Here is a 15,363-nt window from a genome sequence, read left to right on the forward strand (position 1 = left end):
GCACTCTGATATTAATATAATTCATTATAGTACAACGGTTTGATTTGTCTAATCTTAGCAATTTCTTCTTAGCTAGCTACATAGCCGTCTTTGTATCAAAGATAATTGCGTAATTATCGTATTTCGTCGTCCTAACGTAGTCTACACTGCTATCTGCCCAGCAGCTAGCTAACGTCCACCGTCTACTAGCACTGTAGAAACTATTACACTCAACTGAAGGACTCGATTAGTGTAGTGTTAGCTAGCTACATAGTTGTCTTTGCTGTCTTCGTATCCAAGATAATTGTGTAGTTTAGAGTGTGTAGACTTAGAGTGATTATCTTAATTTACCGAGGTTAGCTAGCCAGCTATTTGTCGTCCTTAACGTAGGAGATACTGCTAGCTAGCTAGCCAACAGCTAGCCAACGTCTACCGAATTGAACTTCATCAACCCGGTCAACATTCCGCTTCGCTCCACAGGTAGTATCACATTTTCATTTCACTTCATTACAGTACAACGGTTTGATTTGTTTGATCGTAGCTAGCTAGCTACATAGCCGTCTTTGTATCTAAGACAATTGTGTAGTCTAGAGCGATTTTCTAGGTTAGCTAGCCAGCTATTGTCGTTCTTTTAACGTAACGTAACGTAATCAACACTGCTAGCTAGCCAGCTAGCCCCGAATAGCAGCACTGTAGAAACTATTACACTCGACGGAACGACTTGATTAGTGTAGTGTCAACAACGCAGCCACTGCCAGCTAGCCTACAAAGTCAACAACGCAGCCACTGCCAGCTAGCCTACTCCAGCAGTACTGTATCATTTCAATCATTTTAGTCAATAAGATTCTTGCTACGTAAGCTTAACTTTCTGAACATTCGAGACGTGTAGTCCACTTGTCATTCCAATCTCCTTTGCATTAGCGTAGCCTCTTCTGTAGCCTGTCAACTATGTGTCTATCTATCCCTGTTCTCTCCTCTCTGCACAGACCATACAAACACTCCACACCGCGTGGCCGCGGCCACCCTAATCTGGTGGTACCAGCGCGCACGACCCACGTGGAGTTCCAGATCTCCGGTAGCCTCTGGAACTGCCGATCTGCGGCCAACAAGGCAGAGTTCATCTCAGCCTATGCCTCCCTCCAGTCCCTCGACTTTTTGGCACTGACGGAAACATGGATCACCACAGATAACACTGCTACTCCTACTGCTCTCTCTTCGTCCGCCCACGTGTTCTCGCACACCCCGAGAGCTTCTGGTCAGCGGGGTGGTGGCACCGGGATCCTCATCTCTCCCAAGTGGTCATTCTCTCTTTCTCCCCTTACCCATCTGTCTATCGCCTCCTTTGAATTCCATGCTGTCACAGTTACCAGCCCTTTCAAGCTTAACATCCTTATCATTTATCGCCCTCCAGGTTCCCTCGGAGAGTTCATCAATGAGCTTGATGCCTTGATAAGCTCCTTTCCTGAGGACGGCTCACCTCTCACAGTCCTGGGCGACTTTAACCTCCCCACGTCTACCTTTGACTCATTCCTCTCTGCCTCCTTCTTTCCACTCCTCTCCTCTTTTGACCTCACCCTCTCACCTTCCCCCTACTCACAAGGCAGGCAATACGCTCGACCTCATCTTTACTAGATGCTGTTCTTCCACTAACCTCATTGCAACTCCCCTCCAAGTCTCCGACCACTACCTTGTATCCTTTTCCCTCTCGCTCTCATCCAACACTTCCCACACTGCCCCTACTCGGATGGTATCGCGCTGTCCCAACCTTCGCTCTCTCTACCCCGCTACTCTCTCCTCTTCCATCCTATCATCTCTTCCCTCTGCTCATACCTTCTCAAACCTATCTCCTGATTCTGCCTCCTCAACCCTCCTCTCTTCCCTTCTGCATCCTTTGACTCTCTATGTCCCCTATCCTCCAGGCCGGCTCGGTCCTCCCCTCCCGCTCCGTGGCTCGACGACTCATTGCGAGCTCACAGAACAGTGCTCCGGGCAGCCGAGCGGAAATGGAGGAAAACTCGCCTCCCTGCGGACCTGGCATCCTTTCACTCCCTCCTCTCTACATTTTCCTCCTCTGTCTCTGCTGCTAAAGCCACTTTCTACCACTCTAAATTCCAAGCATCTGCCTCTAACCCTAGGAAGCTCTTTGCCACCTTCTCCTCCCTCCTGAATCCTCCTCCCCTCCCCCCTCCTCCCTCTCTGCAGATGACTTCGTCAACCATTTTGAAAAGAAGGTCGACGACATCCGATCCTCGTTTGCTAAGTCAAACGACACCGCTGGTTCTGCTCACACTGCCCTACCCTGTGCTCTGACCTCTTTCTCCCTCTCTCTCCAGATGAAATCTCGCTTCTTGTGACGGCCGGCCGCCCAACAACCTGCCCGCTTGACCCTATCCCCTCCTCTCTTCTCCAGACCATTTCCGGAGACCTTCTCCCTTACCTCACCTCGCTCATCAACTCATCCCTGACCGCTGGCTACGTCCCTTCCGTCTTCAAGAGAGCGAGAGTTGCACCCGTTCTGAAAAAACCTACACTCGATCCCTCCGATGTCAACAACTACAGACCAGTATCCCTTCTTTCTTTTCTCTCCAAAACTCTTGAACGTGCCGTCCTTGGCCAGCTCTCCCGCTATCTCTCTCAGAATGACCTTCTTGATCCAAATCAGTCAGGTTTCAAGACTAGTCATTCAACTGAGACTGCTCTTCTCTGTATCACGGAGGCGCTCCGCACTGCTAAAGCTAACTCTCTCCCTCTGCTCTCATCCTTCTAGACCTATCGGCTGCCTTCGATACTGTGAACCATCAGATCCTCCTCTCCACCCTCTCCGAGTTGGGCATCTCCGGCGCGGCCCACGCTTGGATTGCGTCCTACCTGACAGGACGCTCCTACCAGGTGGCGTGGCGAGAATCTGTCTCCTCGCCACGCGCTCTCACCACTGGTGTCCCCCAGGGCTCTGTTCTAGGCCCTCTCCTATTCTCGCTATACACCAAGTCACTTGGCTCTGTCATAACCTCACATGGTCTCTCCTATCATTGCTATGCAGACGACACACAATTAATCTTCTCCTTTCCCCCTTCTGATGACCAGGTGGCGAATCGCATCTCTGCATGTCTGGCAGACATATCAGTGTGGATGACGGATCACCACCTCAAGCTGAACCTCGGCAAGACGGAGCTGCTCTTCCTCCCGGGGAAGGACTGCCCGTTCCATGATCTCGCCATCACGGTTGACAACTCCATTGTGTCCTCCTCCCAGAGCGCTAAGAACCTTGGCGTGATCCTGGACAACACCCTGTCGTTCTCAACTAACATCAAGGCGGTGGCCCGTTCCTGTAGGTTCATGCTCTACAACATCCGCAGAGTACGACCCTGCCTCACACAGGAAGCGGCGCAGGTCCTAATCCAGGCACTTGTCATCTCCCGTCTGGATTACTGCAACTCGCTGTTGGCTGGGCTCCCTGCCTGTGCCATTAAACCCCTACAACTCATCCAGAACGCCGCAGCCCGTCTGGTGTTCAACCTTCCCAAGTTCTCTCACGTCACCCCCGCTCCTCCGCTCTCTCCACTGGCTTCCAGTTGAAGCTCGCATCCGCTACAAGACCATGGTGCTTGCCTACGGAGCTGTGAGGGGAACGGCACCGCAGTACCTCCAGGCTCTGATCAGGCCCTACACCCAAACAAGGGCACTGCGTTCATCCACCTCTGGCCTGCTCGCCTCCCTACCACTGAGGAAGTACAGTTCCCGCTCAGCCCAGTCAAAACTGCCAGGACTGCGGAGTCAATCACCACCTTCCGGAGACACCTGAAACCCCACCTCTTCAAGGAATACCTAGGATAGGATAAAGTAATCCTTCTCACCCCCCCCTTAAATGATTTAGATGCACTATTGTAAAGTGGCTGTTCCACTGGATGTCAGAAGGTGAATTCACCAATTTGTAAGTCGCTCTGGATAAGAGCGTCTGCTAAATGACTTAAATGTAAATGTAAATGTATAGAGGGATATAATGTGTTTAGAGCTGATAGAAAGGGTAGAGGTGGTCAAGTGGCCTTTCTTATTAAAAATTATTTATCTGTCTCTTTGCTGAAATCTATTTTCCTTCCCAAAAATGTTGAGCTACTATATTTAAGCCTTTGTCTGGGGAAAAATGTATCCATAACTTTTATAAGGGTCTACCATCCTCCATCAGCTATCCTTTGTGCACTCGAGAATTTAACTAGTTTGTTGTCTTCTTTTACTAAATCAGAAGTCATTATCCTGGGTGACCTAAATTATGATTGGGAAATCTCTCTTTTGAAGAACATATCAAGACTGTTTCAAGGATAGCTTTTTTCCATCTACGTAACATTGCAAAAATCAGAAACTTTCTGTCCAAAAATGATGCAGAAAAATTCATCCATGCTTTTGTCACTTCTTGGTTAAACTACTGCAATGCTCTACTTTCCGGCTACCCGGATAAAGCACTAAATAAACTTCAGTTAGTGCTAAATACGGCTGCTAGAATCCTGACTAGAACCAAAAAATGTGACCATATTATTCCAGTGCTAGCCTTCCTACACTGGCTTCCTGTCAAGGCAAGGGCTGATTTCAAGGTTTTACTGCTAACCTACAAAGCATTAATTGGGCTTGCTCTTACCTATCTCTCTGATTTGGTCCTGCCGTACATACCTACACGTGCGCTACGGTCACAAGACGCAGGCCTCCTAATTGTCCCTAGAATTTCTAAGCAAACAGCTGGAGGCACGGCTTTCTCCTATAGAGTTACATTTTTATGGAACGGTCTGCCTAACAATGTGAGAGACGCAAACTCGGTCTCAACCTTTAAGTCTTCACTGAAGACTCATCTCTTCAGTGGGTCAAATGATTGAGTGCAGTCTGGCCCAGGAGTGTGAAGTTGAACGGAAAGGCTCTGGAGCAACGAAGCGCCCTTGCTGTCTCTGCCTGGCCAGTTCCCCTCTTTCCACTGGGATTCTCTGCCTCTTACTCTATTACAGGGGCTGAGTCACTGGCTTACTAGGGCTCTTTCATACCGTCCCTAGGAGGGGTGTGTCACTTGAGTGGGTTGAGTCACTGATGTGATCTTCCTGTCTGGGTTGGCGCCCCCCTTGGGTTGTGCCGTGGCGGAGATCTTTGTGGGCTATACTCCGCCTTGTCTCAGGATGGTAAGTTGGTGGATGAAGATATCCATCTAGTGGTGTGGGGGCTGTGCTTTGGCAAAGTGGGTGGGGTTATATCCTTTCTGTTTGGCCCTGTCCGGGGGTGTCCTCGGATGGGGCCACAGTGTCTCCTGACCCCTCCTGTCTCAGCCTCCAGTATTTATGCTGTAGTAGTTTATGTCGGGAGGCTAGGGTCAGTTTGTTATATCTGGAGTACTTCTCCTGTCCTATCCGGTGTCCTGTGTGAATTTAAGTATGCTCTCTCTAATTCTCTCTTCCCCTCTTTCTTTCTCTCTCTCGGAGGACCTGAGCCCTAGGACTATGCCTCAGGACTATCGGGCATGATGACTCCTTGCTGTCCCCAGTCCACCTGGCCGTGCTGCTGCTCCAGTTTCAACTGTTCTGCCTGTGATTATTATTATTTGACCATGCTGGTCATTTATGAACATTTGAACATCTTGGCCATGTTCTGTTATAATCTCCACCCGGCACAGCCAGAAGAGGACTGGCCACCCCACATAGCCTGGTTCCACTCTAGGTTTCTTCCTAGGTTTTGGCCTTTCTAGGGAGTTTTTCCTAGCCATTGTGCTTCTACACCTGCATTGCTTGCTGTTTGGGGTTTTAGGCTGGGTTTCTGTACAGCACTTGGAGATATCAGCTGATGTACGAAGGGCTATATAAATAAATTTACAGTTGATTTTTCAGAGGACAAACCATTCACAGAGACAAACTGATATCTTTCCAACAGATACAATCTAAACTAGGCCAGAACTTGTCCGTGTAGACCAATTTGGGTTTCCAATCTCTCCAAAAGAATGTGGTGATCGATGGTATCAAAGCAGCACTAAGGTCTAGGAGCACGAGGACAGATGCAGAGCCTCGGTCTGATGCCATTAAAAGGTAATTTACCACCTTCACAAGTGCAGTCTCAGTGCTATGATGGGGTCTAAAACCAGACTGAAGCATTTGGTATACATTGTTTGTCTTCAGGAAGGCAGTGAGTTGCTGCGCAACAGCCTTTTCTAACATTTTTGAGAGGAATGGAAGATTCGATATAGGTCGATAGTTTTTTATATTTTCTGGGTCAGGGTTTGGCTTTTTCAAAAGAGGCTTTATTACTGCCACTTTTAGTGAGTTTGGTACACATCCGGTGGATAGAGAGCCGTTTATTATGTTCAACATAGGAGGGCCAAGCACAGGATGCAGCTCTTTCAGTAGTTTCGTTGGAATAGGGTCCAGTATGCAGCTTGAAGGTTTAGAGGCCATGATTATTTTCATCATTGTGTCAAGAGACATTTACTTGATCCTAGGTCCTGGCAGAGTTGTGCAGACTCAGGACAACTGAGCTTTGAAGGAATACGCAGATTTAAAGAGGAGGACACTGAGGGGGAGTGGGCTCTGCACGGATTTCAACCATGCAGGCGTGACATAAAACGCAGAAAAAATATATAATTCATGCCTTACCTTTGAAGAGCTTCTTTGGTTGGCACTCCAATATGTCCCATAAACTTCACAAATAGTCCTTTTGTTCAATTAATTCCGTCGGTATATATCCAAAATGTCAATTTTTTGTGCTCGTTTGATGCAGAAAAACACTGGTTCCAACTTGCGCAACGTAACTACAAAATATCTCAAAAGTTACCTGTAAACTTTGCCAAAACATTTCAAACCACTTTTGTAAAACAACTTTAGGTATTTTTTAACATAAATAATCGATCAAATTGAAGACTGGATGATCTGTGTTCTATACAGGAGGAAAACAAACTAGCATGCTTTCTGGTCACGCGCCTCTATCTAACAGTACACTTCAATTACCCTCGTTCAAGATGGCCGTACTTCTTCATTACACAAAGGAAAAACCTCAACCAATTTCTAAAGACTGGTGACATCCAGTGGAAGCGGTAGGAATAGCAAGAAGGTCCCTTAGAAATCTGGATTCCCAATGAAAACACATTGAAAAGAGAGTGACCTCAAAAAAAATCGGAATGGTTTGTCACTCACAGACATGATTCAAACAGTTTTAGAAACTTCAGAGTGTTTTCTATCCAAATCCACTAATAATATGCATATCTTATCTTCTGGGGATGCAGTTGAATTTGGGCATGCAATTCATCCGGACGTGAAAATACTGCCCCATGTCACCAAGAAGTTAAGGTAGACGCACTGTCCCGGCTGTATGACACAGAGGAGCGGTCCATGAATCCCACTCCCATACTCCCAGCCTCTAGTTTGGTGGCACCGGTAGTGTGGGAGCTGAATGCGGACATTGAGCGGACATCACGTGCCCGCTCCCCCACAGTGTCCACCTGGGCGTCTGTACATTCCGTCTGTATGTCACCCTCCTCTGGTCATCCTGGGATCGGCCGGACGGTGCGCTGTCTTGATGAGAGGTACTGGTGGCCCACTTTAGCTAAGGATGTGAGGGTTTATGTTTCCTTCTGCTCAGTGTGTGCCTAGTGCAAGGCTCCTAGACACCTGCCCAGAGGTAAGTTACAACCCTTACCCGTTCCACAACGGCCGTGGTCGGACCTGTCGGTGGATTTCCTAACCGATCTTCCACCTTCACAGTGTACTGGACTGCTGAGGACTGGGGTAAAGTCATTTTCTCTGATGAATCCCCTTTCCGATTGTTTGGGGCATCCGGAAAAAAGCTTGTCCGGAGAAGACAAGGTGAGCACTACCATCAGTCCTGTGTCATGCCAACAGTAAAGCATCCTGAGACCATTCATGTGTGGGGTTGCTTCTCAGCCAAGGGAGTGGGCTCACTCACACTTTTTCCTAAGAACACAGCCATGAATAAAGAATGGTACCAACACATCCTCCGAGAGCAACTTCTCCCAAACATCCAGGAACAGTTTGGTGATCAACAATGCCTTTTCCAGCATGATGGAGCACCTTGCCATAAGGCAAAAGTGATAACCAAGTGGCTCGGGGAACAAAATATCGATATTTTGGGTCCATGGCCAGGAAACTCCCCAGATCTTAATCTCATTGAGAACTTGTGGTCAATCACTATACACACACATACACATGGATTTAGTCCTGTAGGTATGTGGTAGTGGTGGAGTAGGGCCTGAGGGCAGACATTGTGTTGTGAAATCTGTGAATGTATTGCAATGTTTTTAAAATTATATAAACTGCCTTAATTTTGCTGGACCCCAGGAATAGTAGCTGCTGTCTTGGCAGGAACTAATGGGGAACCATAATAAATACAAATACAATTACAAATTACATCTTCACTCATCGGATGTGTCACGTCTGCTCCTGCCCCTCCCCTCTGGCGTCCGACGTCACCAGAGTACTAACCACCGGTCCTGGGATTCATCAGTACGCACACCTTTGAATCATTATGACTCACACCTGTACTCCATTACCTTCATAATTTCCTCCCCATTTTTTTGTCCCTCTCCCATGTTCACTCACTTGTTCATACACCAGTTGGTATTGTTCTTGTGTATTGGCATTCTGCCTTTTGTTAGTGTCGTGTTCTTGGTTTTCTTGTTTTATTAAAACGTTGCACCTGCTTCCGACTCACCACCCCATAATTTCAGAATACCAACTCAAAATAGGGAAGCAGCGGGACAACCGGACGTCTCCCACCATCTTCTTCGTCAACACCATGATCAGCTGGCTCAACTGGGGACGACCATGGAAGAGGTTCTCTGCAGTCTACAACATCTCAACAGCAGAGGATAGTCTAGAGCCCGTCTACCCAACGAATCAGCACACCAGCCCATTCAGCAACCCCCTCAGGTCAGCGATGCCCATCTATCCCTCCCGGAGAAATATGACTGGACAACATCCAAATGCCATGGCTTCCTCCTTCAGTGTGCCCTCTATTTCACACATCAGATGGGAGCTTCCAACACCTAGAGGTCTAAGGTTGCCACGGGGATTTCTCTGCTAAATGTGTTGGCATTGGAATGGGCTACAGCCACCTGGATGAGAGGAGAGGAGGAGCTTGAGTCTTATGAGGGGTTCATGGCTCTGTTTAAATGTATTTTCGATCATCCCGCGGATGGCAGAGAGGGAGGTGAATGTCCTCAGCTCCAGCAGGGGAATCAGACCTTTCAGACCTTTCAGACAGCTTCCAGTGGATGGAATGAGCCGGCGATCAGCACGTTATTTATAAGAGGTCTGCGCTTGGAGGACCAGACAAAACTGGCTTGCCGAGATGACAACCTCACCCTGGATGCACTCATTGCGATGGCCATCCATCTGGATAACCTCCTCCGGGAGCGTAGGTCTCGACATCACTTCTTTCCCTCCTTCTGCGAGTGCTCGGGATCAGAGCCTGAAGCCATGGAGGTAGGGGTCACATGCCTTCCAATGGTGGAATGCTGCAGACGGTGTGGCGAAATCTGCACGGAGCCTTCACCGTGCAGTGCCACTTTAAGAGCGCATGAGCAGTAAGGAAGGAGGAAATAAAGAGAGCTCATTCAGCTCTTTGGGGAGGGGCTCTTGGGTGCCGCAACAGTTTGATTGTGTGTGCTGTGCTGCAGAAGTTTTGTTTGTTTTCAGCATTTGTAGTTTATAAAGTATTTAACTCAACCATCGTTGTGATCGCTTTAGATCGTGGTTGTTTTTGTTTGGGACCGGGCCGTTATGGATCGCATGGATTAGTAGCAACATTGTTGCGAAGCTTTAACATACAAACCAACAAACCATCGGACAGTCAGACAGTACACCGGCAGGCCTGAAGACCACAGCTAAGATTTCTCTTTTTCTCTCCCTTTCTCTTCCCTCTCGTTCCATTGCTTTACCCTGCAACAGACTCTCTATTTTTCAAATGCACTTCCCATTGAAGTTCATTAGAGCTGGACTACTATTGCCCTGCCAGAACTATTTTGATGGACATTTTAGTTAAAAGGGAGGTTGCTTGCAAGTTGTGTATTGTTATGTGAACTGTATTGAGGTGAGGTGTTCTAATGACATGTGGCCGAGAAGACTGTGGACATTTTTAAGGCCTTTGTTGTGTCGATGAACACCCCCCACATTCATACCCTCTGCACTCATCCACTAAAAAATAATACAGATTATTGCAAATCCTCTGTTGATGACTGGGTTCGTTCTTGTATGAAGTTGCTGTTGAATTGCTCTGCAATTATTAGTATTATTGTATGAGGTATTCTTGTTGGGGTTACCCTTGTGCTGTGATGTGGGTTTTATATGGTGTGTATTCTCTTTTCTCTCCACTGGCTATCTGGTAAACATGCTACACTCTAGGCAGTCTCTTCTGCTGATGTGTGTGGGTCTGGTAGTGGTACTCTCTATTCTACTCTTTTCCTTTCGGCATGGTTAATACCTGCCTGGCGCCCGAAAAAAATCTTTCTTTACCGCTCTCTAATAAATACCGCTACAACGGATGCAGCTGGGGCTGTGTCTGTACTGTGGCCAAGGAGGGCACAAGCACAAGCTGTGTCCATTACTTCAGAATCCGGGATCCACTAGTGCAGAGGGACAGTCACGTGACGTTACATCTCCTGTACCAGGAGTGAGTATTCCATCTACTGCTCTTCCTGTTAGACTCTTTTTAGTACCCATCACTCTGGCTGACTGTCCCTCATGCCCTGTCTACAGCTTTAGTGGATTCTAGTGCGGCGGGGAACTTTATGATTCAGACCATTGTCTCCTCTCTCAATAGTACTACCTAACCACTCCCCTCTCCTTTTCCGGTTCAAGGTCTCGACTGCCGGCCTCTAAGATCCGGAACCATCACGCACCTCACCCAACCACTCACCCTCACCGTGGAGCCCAATCACCAGGAAAAGAGTCCCCTTCATCATTAGTGCACCAGTTCACAAGATCATCCTGGGCCTACCTTGACTTCAGCTCCATAACCCTATCATCTCATGGTCGAGGATGAGAATCATTGACTGGTCACTTGAATGCCGGAAGACCTGCTTTCCTGTCCATTGTGGTTCCACGTCGGTTTAGAGTCCTGTGGTTGCCCAACATCCCGGAGGAATATCAGGATCTAAGGGAGGTATTCTCCAAGACCTGCACTACCTGTCTCCCTCCTCATCACCCCTGGGACTGCCATTGACCTGTCTTCTGGTGCTACACCTCAATGTCAGAGGACTACATTCAAGTGGCTCTCCAACAGGGTTTCATCTGCAGGTCCACGTCCCCTGCCTTGGCTGGTTTCTTCTTTGTGGCCAAGAAGGAGGGAGGATTACGCCCTTGTATTGATTACTGTGGACTCAATGACATCACCACGAAGTATCGGTACCATCAAGCAGCTCCCCGGAGCCCGGTCCAAACTGGACCTGCGTGCCTACAATTTAATTTGCATATGGGAGAGGGATGAGTGGAAGACGGCGTTCGGCACGATGTCTGGTCACTACGAGTACTTGGTTATTCCCTTTGGCTTAGCCAATGCTCCGTCAGTGTTCCAGGTATTTGTCAACAAGGTGTTCAGGGACATGCTCGGATGTCAGGTGATTGTGTACATCGAAGACATCCTGATCTTCTCTACAAACCTGGAGGATCACATCACTCACATTTGAGCAGTCCTGGAACACCTCTTTCCTAACCACCTGTTCGTCAAGGCGGAGAAGTGCCAATTCCACCAGAGGGCTGTCTCCTTCTTGGGCTACCAAATCAGCCCACAGGGAGGGAGGATGGAGGACAAGAAGATAGATAAGGTAAGGTCATGGCCAGTCCCAAACATCATGAAATGGGTTACAATGGTTTTTGGGGTTTTCCAACTTTTACCGCCTCTTCATCAGGAACTTCAGTGCCGTCGCCACCCCTCTCACCTCCCTCCTCAAGGGTGGGCCTTGTAGGTTGGTTTTGTCTCCAGCAACCGACAAGGCCTTTCAACTCCTTGAGGGGATGTTTTGGGAAATGATTTGGGAAGACACCTGTCTATATAAGGTCTATATAAGGTCCCACAGTTGATAGTGCATGTCAGAGCAAAAACCAAGCCATGAGGTCGAAGCAAGCATCTATAGAGCTCTGAGGCAGGATTGTGTCAAGGTACAGACCTGGGGAAGGGTACCAAAAATGTTCTGCAGCATTGAAGATCCCCAAGAACTCAGTGGCATCCATTCCGAAATGGAAGAAGTTTGGAACCACCAATACTCTTCCAAGAGCTGACTGCCCGGCCAAACTGAGCAATCTGGGGAGAAGGGACTTGGTTAGGGAGGTGACCAAGAACCCGGTGGTTACTTTGACAGAGCTCCAGAGTTCCTTTGTGGAGATGGGAGAACCTTCCAGAAGGACAACCATCTCTGCAGCACTCCACCAATCAGGCCTTTATGGTAGAGTGGCCAGATGGAAGCCCCTCCTCAGTAAAAGGCACATGACCACCCACTTGGAGTTTGACAAAAGGCACCTAAAGGACTCTCGGACCCGAAGAAACAAGATTCTCTGGCCTATTGAAACCAAGCACCACCCCTACGGTCTACCAGGGTAGTGCCAGCATCATGCTGTGTGGATTTATTTCAGCTGCATCGACTGGGAGACTAGTCAGGATGGAAGGAAAGATGAAGGGAGATGTACAGAGAGATCTATGATGAAAGCCTGCTCCAAAGTGCTCAGGACCTCAGACTAGGGTGAAGGTTCACCTTCCAACAGGACAATGACCCAACGAGGAGCTCTGGCCCAGCCAGAGCCCGGACTCGAACCTGATCTAAAATCTCTGGAGACACCAAAAAAAAGCTGTGCAGCAATGCTCCTCATCCAACCTGACAGAGCTTGAGAGGATCTGCAGAGAAGAATGGGAGAAACTCCCCAAATACAGGTGTGCCACGCTTGTAGCATCATACCCAAGAAGACTCAAGGCTGTAATCGCTGCCAAAGGTGCTGAGTAAAGTGTCTGCATACTTATGTAAATGTAACTTTATTTTGAATACATTTGTTTTTGCTTTACCATTATGGGGTATTGTGTGTAGATTGATGAGGGAAAAAACGATTTAATACATTTCAGAATAGGGCTGTAACGTACCAAAATGTGGAAAAAGTTAAGGGGTCTGAATACATTCTAAATGCACTGTATATATGGTGTATATACAGTGTATGATGTGTAAATTGTGTGTATATAATGTATACTTTATATGGTGTACATACGGTGTGTCTATGGTGTATATCTCAATTCAACGGCTCAGACACAAGAGGCATGTGGCAGTGTCTACAGTCAATCACGGAGATACAGGAAGAAATCCAGCCCAGTCACGGACCAGGATGTCTTGCACCCAGGCAGACTAAATAACTTTTTTGCCCGCTTTGAGGACAATACAGTGCCACTGACACTGCCATCGACTGTCAGGAAAGGAAAATGTACGGTCTCTCCTTCACTGCAGCCGAAGGTTCAGTAAAACATTTAAACGAGTCAACCCTCTAAAATCAAGGCTGCAGGCCCAGACGAGCCACTCCCCAAATCCAGCCACGCCCTCAGAGCATGCGCAGACCAGCTGGCTGGTGTGTTTTGACTGACATATTCAATCAATCCCTATCCCAAATGCACTGTTGTTCCCATATGGTGTACATGCTTCAAGAGGGCCACCATTGTTCCTGTTCCCCCTAAGAAAGCTAAGGTAACTGAGCTAAACATGACCAAATGGACAACTGGCACACGAGTCCAGCACCGAGTCCAACGAGGTGCCTCGGACTCTCCTTCACTGAGCGTGAAAAAAATAGGCCATGCCCCTCAAATCAAGGCTGCAGGCCCACTCACCTTCCAGCCATCATGATGCGCAGTGCTTTGACTGACATATTCAATCAATCCCTATCCCAGTCTGTTGTTCCCATTAGTCAAGGACCATTCCTGTTCCCAAGAAAGCAAGGTAACTGAGCTAAACCTGACACCCCCCTAGACCCACTCCAATTTGCTTACCGCCCAAATAGGTCCACAGACGATGCAATCTCAATCACACTGCACACTGCCCTAACCCATCTGGACAAGAGGAATACCTATGTGAGAATGCTGTTCATCGACTACAGCTCGGCATTTAACACCATAGTACCCTCCAAGCTCGTCATCAAGCTCGAGACCTTGGGTCTCGACCCCGCCCTGTGCAACTGGGTACTGGACTTCCTGACGGGCCGCCCCCAGGTGGTGAGGGTAGGCAACAACATCTCCACCCCGCTGATCCTCAACACTGGGGCCCCACAAGGGTGCATTCTGAGCCCTCTCCTGTAATCCCTTTTCACCCACGACTGCGTGGCCACGCACGCCTCCAACTCAATCATCAAGTTTGCGGACGACACAACAGTGGTAGGCTTGATTACCAACAACGATGAGACGGCCTACAGGGAGGAGGTGAGGGCCCTCGGAGTGTGGTGTCAGGAAAGTAACCTCACACTCAACGTCAACAAAACTAAGGAGATGATTGTGGACTCCAGGAAACAGCAGAGGGAACACCCCCCTATCTACATCGATGGAACAGTAGTGGAGAGGGTAGTAAGTTTTAAGTTCCTCGGCGTACACATCACAGACAAACTGAATTGGTCCACCCACAGAGAAAACATTGTGAAGAAGGCGCAGCAGCGCCTCTTCAACCTCAGGAGGCTGAAGAAATTCGGCTTGTCACCAAAAGCACTCACAAACTTCTACAGATGCACAATCGAGAGCATCCTGTCAGGCTGTATCACCGCCCACAACCATAAGGCTCTTAAATACAAGTAAAACTAAATGCATGCTCTTCAACCGATCGCTACCCGCTCCTACCCGCCTGTCCACCATCACTACTCTGGACGGCTCTGATTTAGAATACGTGGACAACTACAAATACTTAGGTGTCTGGTTAGACTGTAAACTCTCCTTCCAGACCCATATCAAATATCTCCAATCCAAAGTTAAATCTAGAATTGGCTTCCTATTTCGCAATAAAGCATCCTTCACTCATGCTGCCAAACATACCCTTGTAAAACTGACCATCCTACCAATCCTCGACTTTGGCGATGTCATTTACAAAATAGCCTCCAATACCCTACTCAACAAATTGGATGCAGTCTATCACAGTGCAATCCGCTTTGTCACCAAAGCCCCATATACTACCCACCATTGCGACCTGTACGCACTTGTTGGCTGGCCCTCGTTTCATACTCGTCGCCAAACCCACTGGCTCCATGTCATCTACAAGACCCTGCTAGGTAAAGTCCCCCCTTATCTCAGCTCGCTGGTCACCATAGCATCTCCCACCTTGTAGCACACGCTCCAGCAGGTATATCTCTCGTCACCCCCAAAACCAATTCTTTCTTTGGCCGCCTCTCCTTCCAGTTCTCTGCT

At 48.2% G+C, this 15,363-nt stretch overlaps 1 protein-coding gene across 1 annotated transcript in view; it reads right to left on the reverse strand.

Moving 5' to 3' along the window:
- Window positions 1-12,168: 12,168 nt before the first annotated feature.
- Window positions 12,169-15,363, reverse strand: part of cacnb2b (calcium channel, voltage-dependent, beta 2b) — a 74,379-nt gene continuing 71,184 nt past the window's right edge. Inside the window, exon 13 of the mRNA XM_064991819.1 lies at window positions 12,169-12,252. Coding sequence (XP_064847891.1) covers window positions 12,169-12,252 — 84 coding nt within the window. The remainder of the gene's footprint in view (window positions 12,253-15,363) is intronic.

This window comes from Oncorhynchus masou, chromosome 17, assembly GCF_036934945.1.
Source record: "Oncorhynchus masou masou isolate Uvic2021 chromosome 17, UVic_Omas_1.1, whole genome shotgun sequence".
Lineage (NCBI taxonomy): Eukaryota > Metazoa > Chordata > Actinopteri > Salmoniformes > Salmonidae > Oncorhynchus > Oncorhynchus masou.